Source organism: Biomphalaria glabrata, chromosome 6 (assembly GCF_947242115.1).
Source record: "Biomphalaria glabrata chromosome 6, xgBioGlab47.1, whole genome shotgun sequence".
Lineage (NCBI taxonomy): Eukaryota > Metazoa > Mollusca > Gastropoda > Planorbidae > Biomphalaria > Biomphalaria glabrata.
The window spans coordinates 21,256,617-21,279,094 of NC_074716.1; the positions used below are offsets into that span (position 1 = coordinate 21,256,617).

The 22,478-nt window shown below is 31.0% G+C and overlaps 1 protein-coding gene across 7 annotated transcripts; it reads right to left on the reverse strand.

Moving 5' to 3' along the window:
• Positions 1–285: 285 nt before the first annotated feature.
• LOC106066334 (serine-rich adhesin for platelets-like) lies at positions 286–22,125 on the reverse strand. Of its 7 annotated transcripts, none has more exons than XM_056032538.1 (12): positions 22,073–22,125; positions 17,622–17,702; positions 16,155–16,331; positions 14,674–14,814; positions 14,064–14,115; positions 11,976–12,216; positions 11,627–11,764; positions 11,186–11,279; positions 8,514–11,078; positions 5,044–8,393; positions 4,521–4,630; positions 286–1,464 (listed from the first exon to the last, which is right to left on the reverse strand). In XM_056032538.1, exons 2-11 carry the CDS (start codon positions 17,671–17,673, stop codon positions 4,538–4,540), a joined length of 6,903 nt encoding a protein of 2,300 aa, XP_055888513.1. In that variant the 5' UTR covers positions 17,674–17,702; positions 22,073–22,125; the 3' UTR covers positions 286–1,464; positions 4,521–4,537. The 7 variants fall into 7 exon arrangements, with proteins under 7 accessions (XP_055888513.1, XP_055888516.1, XP_055888515.1 ...); XM_056032541.1 differs by lacking the exon at positions 22,073–22,125 and adding an exon at positions 22,020–22,038; XM_056032540.1 differs by lacking the exon at positions 22,073–22,125 and adding an exon at positions 21,947–22,018.
• Positions 22,126–22,478: the final 353 nt, after the last annotated feature.

The window sequence follows — 22,478 nt, forward strand, 5'->3', positions numbered from 1 at the left end:
TTTTCAAGTTTTTATGTCTTCTTCAAAATGTCTGTAAAGAAGCCAGCACAATCTAACTGTTGTATATGAACATGCCTCACATAGAGAAAGACTAGATCACTAAGAATTAGTGAGATGTTATAAAAGTGAATTTCATTTCCTCTACTGTCTCTGTGATCAAGGTCAAATGTTCTTATCATAATATCAAAACTAGTCCAATTAGAATTATTTTGTATTGTGATGTGATTAATTTTAGACCTACAATTGAAATAATTTTCAAGAAGTAATATTCAACAGAAATAAATTCTGAACATACATTTTGAGTTGATGTAGAACTATTTTAATAAACATTGTCAAATTAAGCCTTCTTAAGCCAATGTGACATGCAAAGAACAGTATTGACATCAGAACAATTGTTACCTATGAATGTACAATCCATTCATTCATGAACAGCAAATGTAATGCCCAGTTATGTACATCCTAAAGCAGTGGTTCTCAGACTGTACACAAAACTAAAACAATGGCTATGGTTTTGAAGTCAGACTCTAATCAACTTAGTTATTTGCTAAGATAGATAAACTTTTATCAATACACTATTTACAAAAAAAAAATTAATGTATGGTACTAATTAAGAATCACTATTTGTTTTGTAGCATAGCTCAATTTAGTATAACCATTTGCAGTCCATCATTAAATTGCAGGAAGAGGGTTTCTTAACAAAAATATCTATCAGACCATGATATTACTTAAAAAGAGAAATGCATGCCCTTTTAATTTAAGACAAATTTAATTTTTATGACATGCATACAAAATCTAATACATTAAAAATGAAAACTTCTAGTGGATCTAAATCTAGACTAGATTTAGGAAATATTCTATGTTCCAATTTGGAAAAAAAAAAATTATATTTGAAAACACAAAATGATTAAATTGAGTTGATTACTATGTCACTGCCATCAGAAAAATCAACCTAAGGAAAATAGAGGATTTAAAAAACCTGTTTAAACAATTCATTCTCAGTCAATACATGTTAAAAGGGTGAAAAATCTGGATGTTTTACATAGGGAACCTATACAAGATTTAATTTTAAGCAATTAAAAACAATTTGGAAGAAAATAAAATAAAACTAATGACTTTTAAAGTTTCAACAATTGGAGTGACATTTGGACTGAAAGATTTAAATCAACGACAGAAGCATTGCTTGGAGGAAGACAAATCTTGAGAGATTTTCCTTTCATAATGATCTGCAATGCTTAGTTTAGGTTCTTCCAAGATTATATAACAAGCTTTTATTTCATAAATGGTTAGCTAATCAGATGTGAGAATTACTGACTTCAGACATTAATAAACATCATAAACATAAAGGAAGAATATAAAACAGTAGAAAACATATTTTACAAAAAATGCAAAATATCACATTTAAAGTCTTGTCCCCTGTCCAATATCTTGTGAGAAAAGACATTTATAGAGTTGGTTGATCCACAACTGAAATACAAGCCAAAAGAACTAAATAAATAGCCATGATGAAATCACATTTCAAAACAGAGTCAACATATTACATGCAAGAAGACTATTTCTTTAACCCTAACATCAGTACCAAGAACATGATGGTAGAAAAAGCTAAAAATAATTGTCCCTGAAATAGTCTCTAACTTGATGGAAGTGTAGTAACATTGCACACTGTGTTTTTAGTTTTTATTTACAAATCTATAGTCTTCCTAATTTCAAACTTTAAAAAAAAGGTGAAGTGATGTTTGCTAGGGTTCCATTTAAAAGTGATATTTCAACTTGAAGTTTTAGTTCCCACTTTTTGAAGGTGTTTGTGAAGAAACTAAAATGGAGAACTCTAAGCTTCACTTTTTAAAGGTGTTTGTGAAGAAACTAAAATGGAGAACTCTAAGCTTTACTTTTTAAAGGTGTTTGTGAAGAAACTAAAATGGAGAACTCTAAGCTTCACTTTTTGAAGGTGTTTGTGAAGAAACTAAAATGGAGAACTCTAAGCTTCACTTTTTAAAGGTGTTTGTGAAGAAACTAAAATGGAGAACTCTAAGCTTTACTTTTTAAAGGTGTTTGTGAAGAAACTAAAATGGAGAACTCTAAGCTTCACTTTTTAAAGGTGTTTGTGAAGAAACTAAAATGGAGAACTCTAAGCTTTACTTTTTAAAGGTGTTTGTGAAGAAACTAAAATGGAGAACTCTAAGCTTCACTTTTTAAAGGTATTTGTGAAGAAACTAAAATAATAATAATAATAATAATCTTTATTATCCGTAAGGAAATTTGTCTTACAATTTGTGCATTACACCAAACAAAAAACATTATAACTATAAGAAACCAAAGTGTACATTCACACCAGACTCACTCATAATTTACATGTGACTAAGTTTATACCAGATTGTTCTTATTTAATGATTTTATTGCCAGGGGAACAAAAGAGAGTTTGTGTCTGTTTGTCTTTGCTATTGGTGTCTTGTATCTCTTTTGTGATGGTAAAATCACAAAATCCTGACACAAAGGGTGATTCTTTATTTCGAGGATCTTGTTAGCTTTTTTTATAGATGTTTGTCTCAAACAACTGCCCAAATGGGGTTTGTTTTTTGCCAATGATTTTGCCAGCAGCATTGAGGATTCTATTAAGTTTATTTTTATTTTTTAATACTCAGATTGCCATACCAGGCAGTGATACTGAAACTTAAAATATTGCAGATGTGAGCGTGATAAAAATGGAGAACTCTAAGCTTCACTTTTTAAAGGTATTTGTGAAGAAACTAAAATGGAGAACTCTAAGCTTCACTTTTTGAAGGTGTTTGTGAAGAAACTCAAATGGAGAACTATAAGCTTCACTTTTTAAAGGTATTTGTGAAGAAACTAAAATGGAGGACTCTAAGCTTCACTTTTTGAAGGTATTTGTGAAGAAACTAAAATGGAGAACTCTAAGCTTCACTTTTTGAAGGTGTTTGTGAAGAAACTAAAATGGAGAACTCAAAGCTTCACTTTTTAAAGGTGTTTGTGAAGAAACTAAAATGGAGAACTCTAAGCATAACTTTTTCAAGGTGTTTGTGAAGCAACTAAAATGGAAAACTCTAAGCTTCACTTTTTAAAGGTGTTTGTGAAGAAACTAAAATGGAGGACTCTAAGCTTCACTTTTTGAAGGTATTTGTGAAGAAACTAAAATGGAGAACTCTAAGCTTCACTTTTTGAAGGTATTTGTGAAGAAACTAAAATGGAGAACTCAAAGCTTCACTTTTTGAAGGTGTTTGTGAAGAAACTAAAATGGAGAACTCTAAGCATAACTTTTTCAAGGTGTTTGTGAAGCAACTAAAATGGAAAACTCTAAGCTTCACTTTTTCTCTCTGGAATTATTTCCCACATTCTGATTCACTTTTTTCATTTGTAGTGCACAACCTGGTTAGGATTAAACTTCAGTCACTTTTTGGTTTATCAGAAAGTATTACATTTGGTAGAGAATTTAAAGAAGATGTCACTGAAAACATTATTTGTAGGTCTTTACACTAATTAATAACACTAAGTCATTTGAAAGTTAAACTTGAAAAAGTTTAACTGACCAAACTGGGATCAACTTAAAAGTAAAAATAAGATTATTCACAAATGGTGTTAAATAAATCCAATCTCGACCCAGAGTCCAGAGTGTCTATAAAAAAAACTTGGTCTGAAATCTTCTCTTCCTACCATAGCTTCTGGAGTGCACTGTGTATGTGTAAATTCTTTCCCATCTTGAATGGACAGTCTCTAGGAAAAATTTAAATCAGCATACAGGAAGTGCCTTAATTAGGATTGGCACTTGAAACAACATGACAAAAGTAGAGAGTCAAGATTCCCTGTTCATCATGAACTGCCAGGTTCTTTTTGTTTGCAATCTAAAAAGTTTTCTTTCACTCAACTCTGTCTTTGACGCACACATAAGTCAGCTCTGCAAGGGTCTCTATCTGCTGCTGCCCAGATTAAGCCAGATCTGACCATATTTGATGTTGGAATAAACAAAAAGTGGCATTAATGCTTTCGTGCCTGACTACGCCGAGCTAGCAGGTATACGTAAATAATCCTACAAAAAACAAGATGTTATACTGCTACTGCTCTCTTGTGTACATTCAATAGGCTTCCTGTGAATGCAAGAATCAACTACAAGGCACTTAGTCATCAATGCATCTACAACAAAGAAATGCTCTAGTACTTTGGCAAACTGATCACTCAGTATGTCCCTCAGAGATCCTGCATTCCATGGACTCAAAGCTTCCTGTTGTGCCACATTTCTCCCTTAAAAGTTACAGTTTGCAAGCTTGTTCAGTGCATGAACCAAGGCTTTGGAACTCACTTCCATTGATCTTAAGACATGTTTCACTACATTCAAGAAGAACCTTAAGACCTATCTGTTCAAAACTTTTTTAGATTAGTTTGTCATTTGAACTCAAGTGTTTCTGTTTGTTACTATAGCGCTTTGAGCCTACACTGTTTGTTAACAGCAATCATGAATTAAATTATTACGTAAACTAAACGAATTTGAGAGAAATAATTCAAACACGTACGTGAAATCCAATCCGTGTTACACAGGGTTCTTGACAACATTCAATTTTCTTTTTTTGTTTTTGTGAAGCTTTTTTAGAACTTTATCAATTTTTAACTGACTTATTGATTTCTGAAAGCAAGAAAACATTTTATTTTAATTGCATACACATTTTAAAAAGTTGGTCATACATTTCTCTTGTAAATGAAAGAATTAATGATATGATGTGGTTATATGTTAATAATTATGAATAAAACATTTCGTGAAATTTAACTGAAATTTTAACTGCACAAATCTATTCTATTTTAGAAATATATTTCATAAAGAAAATGTGATGTCGAAGCTCAAGCCTTCTGCAAAATGTCAGGAAAGTATGGGTTTGAATGTAGGACTAATGTTTTCTCAACATACTATGAGTACATGTACTATTGGAGTCATCAATTAAGTATTTATGCATTATTTCCATTGACTAACCTATGTAGTCTATTAATTAGCTATGTTACTGAGCAACAAAAACATTAAGATTAAAAACATTAAAAACTTACCAAATTAGTAATGTCTGTACTCAAGCCTGATTGTGTTGGTGTAAGTCTATGTGGTAATTCACTAGTTAATAGATCTGTAAGTTGCTGCTGATCATTTGATGCCTGAGCATTGCTTGCTATTGATTTAGAGAGATCCAAAGTTTGGCAAGCAGAATGTGAATCAACTTCCAAATCTTTATTGCTCTGAAAAGTTTCCATTGACAACCTTTTCTTGGGTGGAAGATGTTTTTTTACAGGGGATGTTATAGTAATGCATGAGGTCAACAAATCTTGTGGGTTTGTTTGACTGCCCAGTGGTAGAGAAGAGTTAGCCATATCAACAACTCTATAATTGGTACTTACAGTGCAACTCTCAGTTTTCAGAATGGAAGAACTTGCTGAGACAGAAATTTTATTTTCCTTTTTATTTTCAGTAGGATTAGTTGCTTTCTTAGCCTGACTTACTTTGCTTTGTATTTTCTCAGACAAGTTATTGCATTTTTCTTCTAGGATTTTTGTTTTGGGTTCACTTTGTGAATGTTGGGGTTTAGGGTGATGTTTTGAGTCAAGGACTTGGGGTTTATCTTGAGACTGATGGACTTGAAGGATTTTGAGTTGATCTTGTTGATGGACTAGGGGCTCAATTTGTTTATTTTCAGAATGAAGGATTTTAGTTAGGACTTTAGGTTGATCTTGTGCAGAATGAACTTTGGGCTTGTCTTGTGAAAGATTTACCTTGCACTTATCTACAGAATGTTGGACTATAGTGTCACCTTGAGAAGGAGGCACTTGAGATTTTTCTTGTGTTTGAAAGACTTGTTGTAAATGTGGCATATTGAAAGTACCAACATAGACAAGTGGACCTTTTCCTTTAGCACTCAGATTATGTACTTTAAAGTCTGAACTAATTGTAACTTTTTCTTGAGGCTGACATTTTTCATTTCCTTCTCGAGAGTTTGTATGTGAATTTTTAGATGAAAGATCCTTACCCAGGCTTACATTTTTTGAATTCACATGTTCATGAGACGTGAAATTCTGGTGTTTTTTATTACCTCGATCAGATGATTGTGTCTTTAAATTTACATTTTCTATCCTAGGAGAGATGTTCTTTTTCTTCTTGTCTTGTTTTTTTTCTGTCAAAACTATTTCACTTTCTAATTTATCATGGTCCAATATTACTTCCCTAGTGATATGTTGTGATTTCTTAGACCTTCTGTGGAGTTTGTCTTTGTCCAATTCATCTTTGATCTTTAGATCATGTTTGGTTTCAAGGGAATGTCTATGCTCAGTTGCTTTTTCTTTACTTCTTCTTGAAACATTTTTGTGCTTGTCCTGACTGGCTTTTATCTCTGAATGTTCATTATTCCTGACTTTGTTTGCAGCTGGTGTAATGAGGGGAGGGGACAATGGTTCTGTTCTTCGTTTCTTGTTACTTTCTGTGTTTTTCTCTAATGACTTTTTTCTCTTTTTGATGGTATTTGGTTGAACTTGTGCTTTTGTGAGATTACCTTCTGGTGAATGTTGATACTTTGTTGGTGAATTGAGAGACTTAGTGAAATTATTTTTATGTTTGGACAGCAGAGTGACATCTGTATCAGATTTTACAATGTCTTGAGAGTGTTGATGAACATCAGCTATAGAAGAAGTTGTCACATCCTGAACTGACTCAGTTGCAGAGTTTTCATGGGACATTTTCTCTTTACTTTTCTTTTCAACAGCATCTTTCTTACACAATAGCTCTTTTTGATCAACTTTGGACTTTTGATTGACACTAGCAGCTTTATTTGTACTCACTTTAGTGCTTTTATCAATTTCTGTCTGATTTTTTATTAAATTTTCTTTACGAGATGATTTCTTACTTGACCTAGATGCAGTTTCACTTTTGACTGTATGTGTTACTATGCTACTAGCTTGAACAGACATAGTCAAATCAATGGGATTAATAGATGTATTGTCAGCAGCAATTATATGTTTTTCATTTTTTTTTCTTCTAGAAGATTTCTTTCCAGAGCCCTGTCCTTTAGTTAGTGAACCAGTCACTAATGAGGACTGTGATGCATTACTGATACCTTGATTAGTAATACCAACTTCCCCTAGCAATGACTGAAAGAGTGCACTGTATTCAGGTGGTAGTGTTATAACTGATCTGTTGTTAGATTCAACCACCTGGATTGGGCTAGCGCAAGTCAGGGCAGAACTTTCTAACCTCAATGCTGGAGATGGTTGAGCTGGTAGAATAGCTGGAAAGTTAAATGCCTGATTTAATAAAAGTAATTTCTCTGTCTCTGTAGTAGAAGAAAGTTTAGGCAAAATTTTGGCTGGTTTATGGCTGCCAGGAGACAGCTTTGACAACAGCTTTTTATCACTAGAGCGACTCTTTCTATCAGAGGTATGACTTTTTCTGTTGGTAGACAGTTTATTTTCACCTTTCCCCTCTACTTGAATATTTTCATTTGAAAGTTTATCTCTACAGGAAACAAGAGCATCTTGTTTCAATGATGTAGATAAAGCTGTTTGATGATTTTCTATAGTTGGTTCAGTAATACTGCTGATTTCAGCAGTGGGTAATTGACATTCTGTCATGGCCTGATATAACAAGCTTCGTTCATCTGGGACAGTTGGAAATAATGTTAGGTCTTCATGTTGATTGTTTTTTGGACTCGTCCAATTCTGTGAGTAGTTTTGGCTTTCTGTATCCTTTAAATGAACTGATTGTGAGTGATTAATACAGTCCAGATCATGAGCTATTCTCAGGGCTCCTGACAGACACTTTGAAAGACCTCTGTCATCTCCCTTAGTAACTGCAATATGGTGAATTGCTTCATTCTGTTGCTTACAATTAATGTTTTCATTCTGTACCACGTTGTCTAGATCATTTGTTGGGTGAAACTCTTCAATTTTGTCACTATTTGGTTTATTCTCAGTAATACTATGAAAATTAATATTCAATTTGTCTTCATTAGATCTCAATGTTGGGTACTCCATCAAGCCAACTACAGCAAATGATTTACTAGCATTAGTGTCAGTTGATGTTTCTTGATAAGGCTCAGCTATTCGAGAACAGAAGATAATATCTGTTTTATCTTTTTCAAGCTTTTCTCCATCATTGCTACATTTCTGTGCTACAGTATAAATGTTAACTCCCTCTTGGTGAAATGTAGCATGATCATGGTGCAGCATATGGTTGGTAGATGTTATTTCCTGCCTAGGCTGTGGTTTGGTATATGATGAAGTCAACAGAGAAAGCATCCGAAAGGCTTCTATTTCAGACTGAGATGCAGTGAAATCTGAGCTGCTGGTCACTGTCTTGGCATCATCCAAGGAGGGAGAATTCTGGCCAACTTTTGAAGCTTCATTTGACTTATTGGATGCTGAAAACAAAATAATTACATTTATTTTAAAATTAAAATATGTGCATTTGACTTTTTTACATACAAATTTTTTTGTTATTACAAAGTATTATGGAGTGGGAAAAAAAGTAATCTCCTTACTGTGATTAAAACTAGAAGTGAGTTGAATTGTTTGAATTCTTCTAGGCTTTCTTTTAGATGGACTTGGAGGTAGCTTAATTCCCAAAGCTTCTAAGTCAGCAATGTTGAGATCTGAAGACTTTCTTGCAGACTGGGTTTGCTTAGATGTCTGTCTGCAGTCTTTTGACAATGATGTGCTAGACTGTGTCAGTTTTCTGTTATTTCTATTTTCCTTGAGTAATGCTATCTCTGATAGAGTTTGATCAGTAGATAGTGTCTGATTACATGTCTGTTTGTTGACATTAAAAAAGGATCTATCAGAATGGGTATCCAGTGGTGCTTTTTTGCATTCTTGATGTAATGATATTTCAGAGAATGCTGAAAAGTTTTCTGGTAATTTTGTGTATTCTTTGTGCAATGATGTTTCAGAATGGGTTTCTTGTAATGTTTTTCCACTTTCATTATGCACAAAGGTTTCAGATTGGGTAGATAAATGCATTGGTGTCTTTCTGATATGAAAATTAGGTGTGAGAGACAAGCCTAATGAAGATGGAATATGAACTGATTTTAAATTAGTGGGTCTGATTCTTCTACTGGGGAGCTTTCTACAATGATGAGGAGTGAATGGAACATGTTCACTGTGGACAGATATAACAGTTCTCCTGGTGTGTGCAGCTCTCTCTCTGTGGGCAAAACTGTAACATTTGACTTGGGTAAATGCTGAAGACTGATTGTCTGGTGCGTCTATGTAATTTAGTGAAGCTGGAAGACTGGAACTGTTTGGTTCCTTCAAAGCACCCTCAGCCAATTTCCTTGGAGAATAGTCATCTGAGGTTTGCATAGTATAAAATGGAGGTGAGCTCAGTGTCACAAAATGGGTGGCAGCAATGCTAGCATCAGATAATAGCCCATTTAATACAACTCTGGTTCCTGCATGTTTATTTTGATCACAACTAACTTCTTTATCAGGCTGCATTGCTTCCAAGGGCTTGAGTTCAGGAACTTTTGTAGTTAAAGGCTTGATGTCAGAATGCATTGTGGCAATGGGGTTGATATCAACCTCTATAGTGGCTATACCATTATTATCAATCTCTGTTGAGGTCATGGGCTTGACATTAAGATGTGTTGTGGCTAAGGGGTGGATATCATTCTCTGTTGTGGTTACTGGGTTTAAACCAGCTTCTGTTAGGGCTGATGGGTTCAAATCAGCTTCTGTTAGAGGTGTTGGGTTGACAGTACTACCACTTTCATGGTTTTCTTGTTTCTTGTAAGTATTAATATTCTGAATTTGATTTTTCTTGACTGGTTTAGTTTTAGATTTTCGTGGTCTATGTGAATGACTACTGTTATTAACAGTTATCTTCAGGTTGCTTTCATTATCCATATCATCATTTGATGTGAACAAAGAGAGACGCTCTGACAAACATTTGTCTATCAAAATACCTACAGGTTTCACAAGCACAGCATCAGGATATGATATACCTTGTTCAAAGGTTTGTATGTGGCCAGCACTTACACAAGTGCCACTGTCTGAAGAAATGTTTTGTATCTGACCAGTTATACATTCATGCAAACTTGGATTGTCATTATCACTTGAAACAGCAGATGTAAACATTGATTCTGTAGTAGCATTCAAGGTTTTAGAGTCTAAGAAAACTTGATCATCAGATGATTTTGATCCACTGACAGGACAATCAGTTGTAGTTGTAGCACATGGTGGTGCACTATTACTTGTAGTTGTAGCACATGGTGGTGTACTATAACTTGTAGTTGCCTCCTTAGTTCTCTTTAGACTACTAGATATAGATGGGAAGTTTTCTTCTTCAATATGTACAGTATCAGCAACTTCACATAAAGTTGAACTATTTAACTCTCTTGAGGCATCAATGAGGGAATTTTCATTTACAAGTGTAACATCTTTTGTATCTTTGTCATTAGAAATTTCAGGACAATTAATTGTTTCTTCAGCTTGTCTATTTAAACTAGGGTCTGGCAATGATGACAATAATTTAGTGTTAAGTTCAATTTCCACTTTTCCATTATGTACAGTATCAGCAACTTCACATAAAGTTGAACTATTTAACTCTCTTGAGGCATCAATGAGGGAATTTTCATTTACAAGTGTAACATCTTTTGTATCTTTGTCATTAGAAATTTCAGAACAATTAATTGTTTCTTCAGCTTGTCTATTTATACTAGGGTCTGGCAATGATGACAATAATTTAGTGTTAAGTTCAATTTCCACTTTTCCATTAAAGAGACCAGAAGAGCCATGTTTAGTTGTTAAAACTGTAACAGGCTGATTCTGAACTATGCTTGGGGATGCTGAAGTAACTGGAGGGAAACTTGTCGCTTTTGAAACTTTTTGATTAGGAAAGTTTGTAGACTGTCTTGTCATAATATCTGAGACTTCAGGAGCAGGCCCTGTAGTAATATATGAGATTTCAGGAGCATGTCCTGTAGTAATATCTGAGACTTGAGGCAGTTGTTCTATAGTAAAAACTGAGACTTCAGGAGCGTGTCTTGTATTATTATCTGTGCCTTCAATGTCTGTAATGTCAAAGTGATTGATTGGAACAGCAGAAGCTGAAAATAGTTATAATAAAGAGAAATACTAAATATAAATTAACAATTTTTTAAAGCCAATCTAACAAAAAACAATGCCAAATTAGCCATTTAGTAAAAATATGTACCGTGTTGAAACAACTTCAGAAAACTTTGAAATGCTGGATCAGATTCTGTCATGGCAATAACTTGATTGATATCTAGATCTTTATGGTTTGTATTCTGTGATAAAAGTAATATACTTTTTGTTTTTATTTTTAGTTCAGAAAAAATATATCAATGAATCAAAACTGAATACATCAATATTTATTAAGTTTATAGCTAGGAGGAAAATTATCTCTGTCAAATCTATCAACGAAATTTTTTTTATAATGTATACAAATCATTTTTTAAAAAATTATCTTATGTCTAATCAGTTATGATGTAATAATATAAGTGAACAATTATAGAGAAGTACATTAAACTAAACTATAATGGTAAGAATATGTTAAAATGAGTTATCTTACACACACATAATACAAGATAAAACTTTGATAATCAAAATTATGTGTCAATGCAGTTTGACTCACCAAGTGAGAAGTGATATCAGCAGCCACAGAAGCACTTGATGTATTATCAACTTCAACATTAGATAAAGCTTTATTGATATTTTCAGCCAGCTTCTCGTGGAGTTGGGTTTCTTCTAAAAGTTTATCTAGGAACTCAAACTGTAGACATAAAATATTTAGATACATATTACATCTAGCTCTAATGGGTATCTCTTGGTAAATCTAGAGGTGTTTCCCCACAAAAACTGTTCATCTTCATTTCACCTACCTCTAAGACTACACATAAAAGGAAACTTAAACTCTTTTTAATTGACAGTGAATTGATAAGAATGTTTTTTAACCCAGTGAAAAAAGAAAATAGTAAGATTACCTCATCAGATTTTTTGGCTTCCTCATTTATGACTTTTCCAACAGAAAACCCTAGACTTTCATCCCCTGGACAGTGCTGAATACTTGTGGAAAAACTACTTTGTAGCCTCTCATTGTTCATTACAGGTCTGCTGATAGGTGTATTCTCTTGAAGTAAAGTGGGATTATCTGGCACAGTAGAAGTAGAAGAATTCTGCTGTGGTAGAAGACTAGGATTATCTGCTCTTCTTTCTGGCTGGTAGCTAAAAAAAACACATACAACTTTGAATGCATTCAGCAAAAGGTTCAATATGAAATACACCTCAATTTGTATCCATAACATAATTTACTTATTAAAATCTAATAATTGATTTTGATTTCAACAACTAAAATCTAACTAGAAAAAAAAAAGGATTAATCAAGAGTCAAACTCAGTGTTCTATCTTCAATTTTCAAGTCAAACTCAGTGTTCTATCTCCAATTTACAAGAGTCAAACTCAGTGTTCTATCTCCAATTTACAAGAGTCAAACTCAGTGTTCTATCTCCAATTTTCCAGAAGTAAACTCAGTGTTCTATCTCCAATATACAAGAGTCAAACTTGTGTTCTATCTCCAATTTACAAGAGTCAAACTCAGTGTTCTATCTCCAATTTAAAAACAAGCAAAATATAAAAAAAATACTTAAAAAAAAAAAAATTATATTAAGTGTAACTGTATCAATTAGTTTGGATCATTCATGTGATTAAATTTATAATAGATCAAGACTAACAATAAATAGTCTGTGCGATTAGAAATATTTTTTACCAACTGTTTCTGTACTATTCCTTTCCCTAGTTCGATACCAAACAAAACATCATAAACCACTTGGTATTAGGAAATTTATGTCATGTGAAACTCATCTTACTAGTCTAATATGACTTTTTGAAATGCTTAATAATAATAAAGACATTTGATAAAGAAAGTCACCACCAGATATTGCCAAAATGTAAAAAAAATATTTTGGCATTGCTGGTCCATTACACCAACAGATTCAAAATTTCCTTATAGGTAGATAATAATAATATTTTAAATGGCTCCAAATCAACACAAATAAGAGTAAACTCAGGTGTACCTCAATGAACAGTAACACACACACTTATAATATTAATATCTTTATTATCCTTGAGGAAATTTGCTTTCCTCTTTCTAACTGACATTAAATTGCATTAGTTGAGATACAAAAGTTAGACTAATTGCAAATGATTGCATAATATAGAACAAAAAACATTCCAAGATACTGACATTTTACAAGGAGAATTAATTAGATGAATTACAGAAATAGGAATCTAATTGGGATATGTCTTCCACACAGAAAAATGATAATTATTAAGAGAAACAAAAAATAGATTTTAATAAATAAAAACTACTGATCTTATACATGATAAACCAGTTAAAAACTCAAAATACCCAAGTGTTGTAATAAATATGAAGTTATAATGGAATCCCAATATTGACAGAATAAAAAAACAAAAAAAAACAATGCTTTGGGTCAATTAATTTTTTTTTTCAAATCAAACCAGAACATGAAACTAAAAAAGCTATTTAACCTTGACAATATTAGAATATGGATCCTCTGTTTGGGATTACTTAACTCATGAAAATATAAATAGACTAGAACAGATGCAAAATAGAACACTGAGATTTATAACAAATGAATATTCACATTTAACTAGAGTAAAACCATTTGTAAAATCACCAAATTTAAAGACACTTCAAGACAGAAGAAACTTACAAATACAAAGAAACAACAATAAAATACTCAGAAAGATACAAGATATTCTTATTTCTAGTTCTATATGCTAGGACAAATCATACAAATGCTCCTCCATCCATTAGAGCATGGAATGGGTTGCTTCAATCAGCTATGAAAAACCAAAGACTTAACATGCACAACTAGATTAATACAAGGATACGAAAGTAATTTATAAGATAAGAAAAATCAACACTCAACATGCTCTTCCTTTAAGAAATGCAGATAAAATTGGCATAGTTATAAATATATAAAAACTAATTCACTACTACTACAGTACAAATATCTAATAATATTGATTGAAAAAAGAATGGTAATTACATTTTCCGCCTATTCTGTGATGAACGTTTCCAATCCCTTTTCTGATCAGACACTGAAAACATTTTTAAAATGTTAAAACTACAAGATCAAAATTAAAAGGAAAATTTTAAAAATAAAATTCTATCTGCTAAATATAGATACATTTAAATTACACAACTATTTTATTTAAAAAACAATTAAAAGATACAGTCAAATATCAATGTACATAATGTAAAACCTGTTTAGATTTCTGAAAAGCAAAGAGAGCAGTGCAAGAGCAGCTCATCTCTACTTCCCACCCCTTTTCTGGAAGAGTTGACCTTGGTCAGTTTTAGTCATTGGGAGTTCCCATAAATACATACAAGCCAAGAAGTAAATCCTTAACAGGTGCAATAAACATTGCTTTACAGTGTTTGAAATCTGGCCTACATGAAAGAGTGGATATATATATATAGTTAAATTTGCCTTTTATTTTATTATCTTCTAACCACTATGATCCTTTTTTTGTTTTGTTTTTAGTATGTGAGAACCATTGACTAGATTGAATTCAAGGCATATGTAAAAACTATTGACCACAACAATGTAAATAGATTTAAAATGTTTAACAGAATGTTCCATTGACTTGATTTACCTCTCTTCTTTTCTTTCTTTGACTTTTCTCTTTGTTCTTCTTCCAAGCATTTCTGAATGTCAGCCTCAACAATCTGTACATTGTTATGAACGGCTGTTGGCAATACACTAGCAGCATATCGTTGAGTACAACAGACTGAGGCTAAACAAATGTTTTTTAAAGTGAAATATTCACACCAACATAAACAGAATATATTTTCTCAACCAATGTATAAGTATTTTTTATTTTCCCCATCATAGATAGTTTCTCAGGACATGGCATACTATAAACTCTATTCTTCAAATATAAACTCTGTTCTTCAAATGTAAAAGGAATGCCCAACAAAATATTTTTAAAATCCTTTTTATCTAAGGGAAAAAAAACTTCAGCACTTACAACTATATCATGTAGAAATTATTTGCCTTATTATCAAACAAAATAATTGATTACCAATAATTAATTAACACATTTGTTAATTTTAAATTGATTCATGTTTTGTTAAATACAATAAATAGTCGCTCAAAGTTTCAATTTGATCCGAGAATGGATGGGGGAGAAAAACTTGTTCAAATCTAAGGGGCTGAAACCCTACACATTAACCCGCTTCTGTGAATATTGAAAGATTTACTTTCCTTTCAAACAAAATAATTAATTACCAGTAATTAATTGACTAATTATTGTTTTTTTATTGATTCATTCTTGTCTATTCCAGTAAATAATAGTGCAAAGTTTCAACTTAATCTGAGTATGTGTGTGTACAAACTTTTTACCTGACAGAGTTGACTTTTTTTCTAGGTGAGGAGGGACAATTGACTACTACTGCTAGAGTACACAGCTAATGTATGAACAGGAAAGCAGATTTATAATCTTTTTTTCTCACACCCACTCCCAATAGAGCCATACAAGATAGGTATTAATACATAAATAAGCTATACTACTAGTAAAAACTAAATACATTAAGTGAAATATGCCTTGATATTTATCTAATTCTAACAAACTTGGTAAGGCAAAACAAATAGTTTTCATTTGTATCGGTGGTGACTTTAGTTAAGGCTGAATAGTCTAAAACTATAACTGATGGGGGAGCAAAAGGAATGGTATTGTGTATGGCGGGAAGACTAAAATGTGTAAAAGGGTGTCCCTACTGAAACATTACATTGGAAAAGTTAAAGTTAAGGTATTCTATTCTAATCAGCTACAACAAATAAGAGTATATGTGTCTGTAAAGGGGGGTGGGGGGGGGGGGGAATTTAAGTGTGGAAAGGGTGACTTTCTAGCTATTCCAAAGGAAAGATGTTTCATTTGAACGGGCTACTAGAATTCACAGATCAAAATGTGTGTATGACGAGTTGCAATGCAGGCTGTTGATCACAGAATGATAAGAAAAAAGTGTTCCAGTAAAAATAACCAACATATATATATATATATACCAACTATTTCAATGTAGAGAAACAAGAGTCTTAGCTAGAAATGTTTATTATCAGAAATATAAACAATCTTACCGAGAGAATTTAATTTGCACTTTGCAAACTCGTTCAGGATTTCTGTAAGCCCATATCCTAAAATTGTTGTAGCTGGATTTTTACCCGCCCTTAATAGCTGCCAATATTCAGTAAGGTCTGGACATTCTCTTAAAAACGTGTTAAATGATTTATGAAAATTTCTCTCTCTTAGATATCCTGTTTTGTTTTTTTTAAATAGATAAATAAATTAAAGTTAATATATTTAAAAAACAAGAAAGAAAAAAAACAACATTGGTCTACAAGCAAACATAAAAAAACCAACAACATGGTGTAATAAAAGTTCAGTTAATTAAAGGGATAGTTCCAAGTAGACACTGAGCAGCTGACCTCACCTGAAATCTTGTTTACACAAAATAAAATAGTGATGTCATTCTCTATTAGTACTAAGAAAGGAAAAATTTATTTATTAAAATGCACTTAACAAATACTAGAGTATAAATGAAATAATCCAAAGGTACACTAGAGAAATATCTAAAAGCTATTACTCTCAAGAAACGAGAATTTAAAGGAGAAAGGAATTTAGCATTAGGGTGGATTGATTCAATTTATCCATTCAGTCCATTCTATTCATTGAATTAATAGTACAAGATTGGCTTTTTAGTAAACCTATTTCATGTGCATTGAATATTGTGATTAAAACATATTCTTGTGGATTTATTTCATTAAAATGTTAATTTCAAATGTGTGAAAATGTTTCTGTGCTTTAGGGAGTATTTTGTATTTGTATTAGGACAAAGAACCTGCTAAATCTATGCTTGCAAATGGACATATATACACAATAAAACTCAATGCAACAGGAATTTTGTTCAATGAATTATTTGTACTGAAATAATAATAAATTGTTTTATAAAAAAAGAACTTAAAATTACAAAGAGTGATTATAAAAATTGTATTTTATTTTCAATGTAAGTTGAGTGAGCTAGTATAGTACATGTTGCAAGCCATTAAGAAATCAACATGATCAGTGTTTCATTTTAAAGAAGTATCCCCGCATACTTTACAATGGGGTTTTAAATTTTTTTCTCCAGCATATAATATTCTTTACCTGGGATATTTTGCATCTGAAATACAGTGAAGGAAGTGATAATAGTCGATGAATTTAAGTGAATGGAGGAAAATCACTACAAAATTAAAAAAAAAACAAAAAACAATTGAATTTATGAAAATGCATATATAGAACTTATCAATTAAAAGCTGGATGAAGGACATGACTCCAAAATGGAGGACATGTCCTCCTTTCTTTTGCTGGACATCTAGTAACCCTGTATATACATAAACATAATACAAATATAACCTAGATCCAGATGGTAATTCCATATATATTTAGTAATTGTAATTATAGATCTAGATCTAACTTAATAGCTAACACACTCACATAATCACAGTAACTACATTTACTAGATCTAACTTTCAAATCATTCATAAATCATTTCATTTTTAACTTACCAAGAATTAATCTAGCCACTTCTGATGGTACAAAGTAATCTTGGCAGGCCATAGTCTAAAAGTCCTATAGACACAAGATCTCTAGAGATGACAGTGACAAGCTGTTAGTTGTGTTAGACTACAAAATGTAGAGTTGTAAACAGTAAACATTGTGACAGAAACTAATAGTGTTTTATTATTCATACATTTTTAGTGTAGAGATCTTATTATCATTTTACACAATTATTATCTAAATTAGACCTTTCTTAGTATATATAATATCTAGTCTAGTTCTACTACTAATAATTTTATACTAACTAATATTCACCATAACTTTGAGAGATCTACTAGATCTCGATTTGGTAAAACTTCCCATCGAAGGACCCTTTTGAAGAATGTTACGCAAGTGGCAGCCTAGAGTCTAGATCTAGAAAACAGAATCTAGAGTAGATCATAGAATGATATGATCTAGATATATATCTATCTACTCTAGATTTAGATCTAGGAATCTAGTTTATCTAGTAAAATATTTTTTTTTCTAGTCATCATCTAGCTAGATTAGAATTAGAATTTAGATCTATTATATAGCGTAGCATACCCCGCCATTTTGCAGGACCGGCCTTAGGCCACTGCAAACTATGCGATCGCAGTGATTGTGTAATCTGGTGAAAGAAGCTTCTCGCGCCTCAAACTAATGAAGAATTACTTGAGGTCAGCAATTCTCGAAGATAGATTGAAACATTTGGATTATTATGATATACTGTATGACTTTGCTACATGCAAGGCTAGTAAAGTAATTCTGTATGAAGTAAAGAATGAATAAAATGCATCTAATATTTTCTAATACAAACTCTTAAATTTTACTTATTATCCGCTTCCCTACCCAAACTTGGCCTTGCGAAATCCGTTTCACATAGGGCCCCACAATTGTTAAGTCCGGCCCTGCTATGTAGTGACCTGTAAATATACATAGTAGATTACTTGTTCTCTTTCCATGACTTCTTGGTCAAAATGGTTAAGTCCAGAGCTGCTATGTAGTGTTTCTAAAATGTTTGTCTGTAAAATGTTTCGGATGTTCCTTCAGAGTTGAAGATAGTTTACTTCCTAGTCCAAACCTGGGTTTGACAGTCCAGGGGGCAAACCTCACGACCAGGCAGCCATCCGTAACGACGTGTCAATACCACATGTTCTTCCCCCCCCCCCCCCCTTGTTTTTTCGTGGGGTGACTATCCACAGAAATAAGAGAGTGATCTTTCCTTTAATTCTTCTTCTTGTCCAAACTGTTGAGCGAAGAACAGAATTATATATATAGATTGTACTTTTACATTCTAGATCTAAATATAATATAGTCAATATAGATCTAGATTCAAACTCTAGTAGATCTAATAATTCCAATATAATTTATAAATAATACAGATCTTTTATCTAGATCATGATTATTTAACCATTTTATGTATTAGATCATTCTATGATACTAAGAGATCTATGATTATAAATCTATGAATTTTCTATGTAATCTATTATTAGTTATAAGACAATCATTATTATTAATTGTATAGATCTAAATCTAGAGGTCTAGATCTTATTAACATTATCAGTATTAATGAGACATTACATAAGAGTACGAGTTTGGACTATGCACCCTAGCTAGATCTAGAATTTAGAATCTAGTTCTAGTCTTATCTTATATATTACAGAGATACTTAAAAAAAGAAGATAATTACATCCTACGCATTTCATGTATCAATCTAGTCATACATGGTAATCAATGACTGAAACTCTGCTAATTTACATTAAGTTGGTTTTCCTGGCTGATTCAGGCAACCCATTCCATTCTCTAATGGCTTTAGGGAGGAAGGAGCCCTTGTACAAATTTGTTCTAGCATATATGGAATTATAAGAAATGTGCTTCTATCTTTCTGTTTTTCTGAGTATTTTATTTGGTTTTGTTTTTCTATTTATAAGTTATATGGTTTAACGTTTAGTGTTTCATGTATTATAGTAATTATACTAATTATAGCTACTTAACTTTATATTCTTCTGTCCTGAAGTGTCTCTAAGTTAAGTGATTTTACTAATGATGTTACTCTATTCTAATCATAATTACATAAGAATATTCATATTCATTTGTTATAAATCTCACTGCTCTATTTTGTATATTATATTTGTTCCGTTTCTTTAATAATTTTTTCTTGAGTTGAGGGATCCTTAACAGAGGATGCATATTCTAATATTTGCTTAAGATAAATAACATTTTAGCTTTATGTTTTTGTTTGATTGGTAAAAATGTATTTTAATAAACCCTAATGTTTTGCTCGCTTTTTTATAATTTCATCGACAATCAATCATAGACCAGATAGTCTTAGTCTAGATATATAATATAGATCTAATAATTATCTAGAAATTAAATCTATAACTAGAATCTATAATATTATTTTAATATAATCATCTTGATCATCATAATCATCAAGCAACCTAGATCTACCACTCATCATTCAAATATCAATTCAATGACAATTCATACGTTACTCAGATACTGATTTAGTGATATAGACATCATATAGATCTATAAGACTATAAGTTAGTATTACTATTTATAAGCTAGTCAATATAGACTCTAAGACTAGATCTAGTCACTAGACTAGTTAGTATTACTATTAGATTATTAGATCTATGTCTATAGCTATAGTGCTATGGGGCTATACTCAGCATAATGAGTATAAAAGAAAGTAGATAGATTTATGATTTATAGATCTATCATCTACTCATAGTCATACTGTATAATTAATACTGACCTACTGTCAATTGTATTACTATTAGTCATTAGTGTATAGTATATATATAATAGAATCTAGACTAGGAATCAATTCTAGTCACTAGACATGACTAGATTGTCTAGATTCTATGTCTATATGATGTAGATCTATGACTATAACTAGACTAGTAACTAGATACTACTATAATAACCTATATAGACTATAGACAGTATAATGAAGTATAATGAGTATATGATAGTATATCAATAATCAATATATTATAGTATAATAATATAGTATAATAATATAGTTACAATATATAGTATATCATTAGACGGTTGAAAAGTTATAGATCTAGTGTCCTCAAGGCTCAAATGATATTCAATATATATATATATATATATATATATATATATATATATATACTAATATATAGACTTAGATCTAGAATCTAGACTATGTACACTAGTATTGATGATAGGATAGATCTATTAAAGTGTACTTACTTTGCTTAGTATTATCTATACTAAGGAACGGTCTATACTCTATAGATATTTTTTAGACAGACTTAGACTACAGTCACAGTTTAAAATGAGTTTACACTAGTGACTAGTTTACAGTACACTGAAATTCACTGAATACACTCACTCACTCAGGCTGAGACTTTTGACTATATCTATTAGTATTAAATTCTATTATTAATTATCATATTATTATAATTATACTTATGACTTATATAAATAGCCTATACCCTATGCCTATGGCATGCCATAAGGCTCCTACTCCTATGGCCTATGCTATAGAGATAGATAATTAAGTTATAGATCTATTCTAGATCTATCAAATCTATGTATTTAATGTATAGATCTAGAATCTAGATCTATATAGATCTATAAATGTCTATATATAAATTATTATAAATATACTATATTGGGTCTATATTCTAGATCTATATAGTAATATAGTAATATAGACTAGATATATAATTTATATTATAATTTATTTATAAAGTTAATATAGTAACTATATTATAGTTATAAAATTATATAGATCTACTAGATACAATAACATTTCAATAACAATAATTATTTAATACATTAATGATTAATACTATCACTCCTATAACTATAATATAATAATTATAATAGATTAATAGTATTATTATAATATTTATAATTATAATAATGATATAGATCTATTATATATTAATAATTAATTATATATTATTATTAATTATAGATAAAATAATATAATAATAGATCTAGACCTAAATTTAATATTTTATAATATTATAATTATAGATTAATATACTTTTATATATTATAATATAGTCTAGATGTAGATCTAGAATAAGAGTTAGAATTAATTATTATAATTATAATCTATCTATTAATTATATAAATATATAGACTAGTCTAGATCTATTATTAAATTTATTATAGTCAAGTCAATAGACTGAATAGTGATTATCATTATATAGTATTTTTTATATACTAATAATATACTGATTATAGTCTATACTATAATAATACTATAGTAAGTATAGTATAGTTCTAGTCTATATATCTAATTCTAATCCCAGATCTTTACACAGAATAATAGATCGACTACAGCTAGGCTAGATAGATCTATTATTCTATATATAATAGATCTATAAACAGACTAATGACAAATGAGCCTGTGATGTTATTGTAAACAAAATTGTAGACATTTTACATTTAATCTTCTAGATCTAGAATCTAGACTATGTAGATCTAGTAAAGATCTAAATCTAAAAAAAAAATAAATTATAAATCTAGCAGTAAAAAAAAAACAACACATTACCAAACTAGATCTAGATTCGATACTTTTATGTTTGCTATAATTTAATTTAGAATCTAGATTTCTAGATATATTGAGCAGTTTAGCTTAAAAACAATATGTTAGAGACTTTTTTGGGTTCTTTTATATTTTAGTAAGATCTAGATAATCTAGATCTTGTTATGAAATTTAAATATTTAGATCTATTATAGATATAAAATTATTTTAAAAATCGATTATTATGCAGAAAAATGTCACGAAAATACGCACATACCTATATATACTTGCATTTTAATGGACTGGCGGTAAAACAAACGTCCTA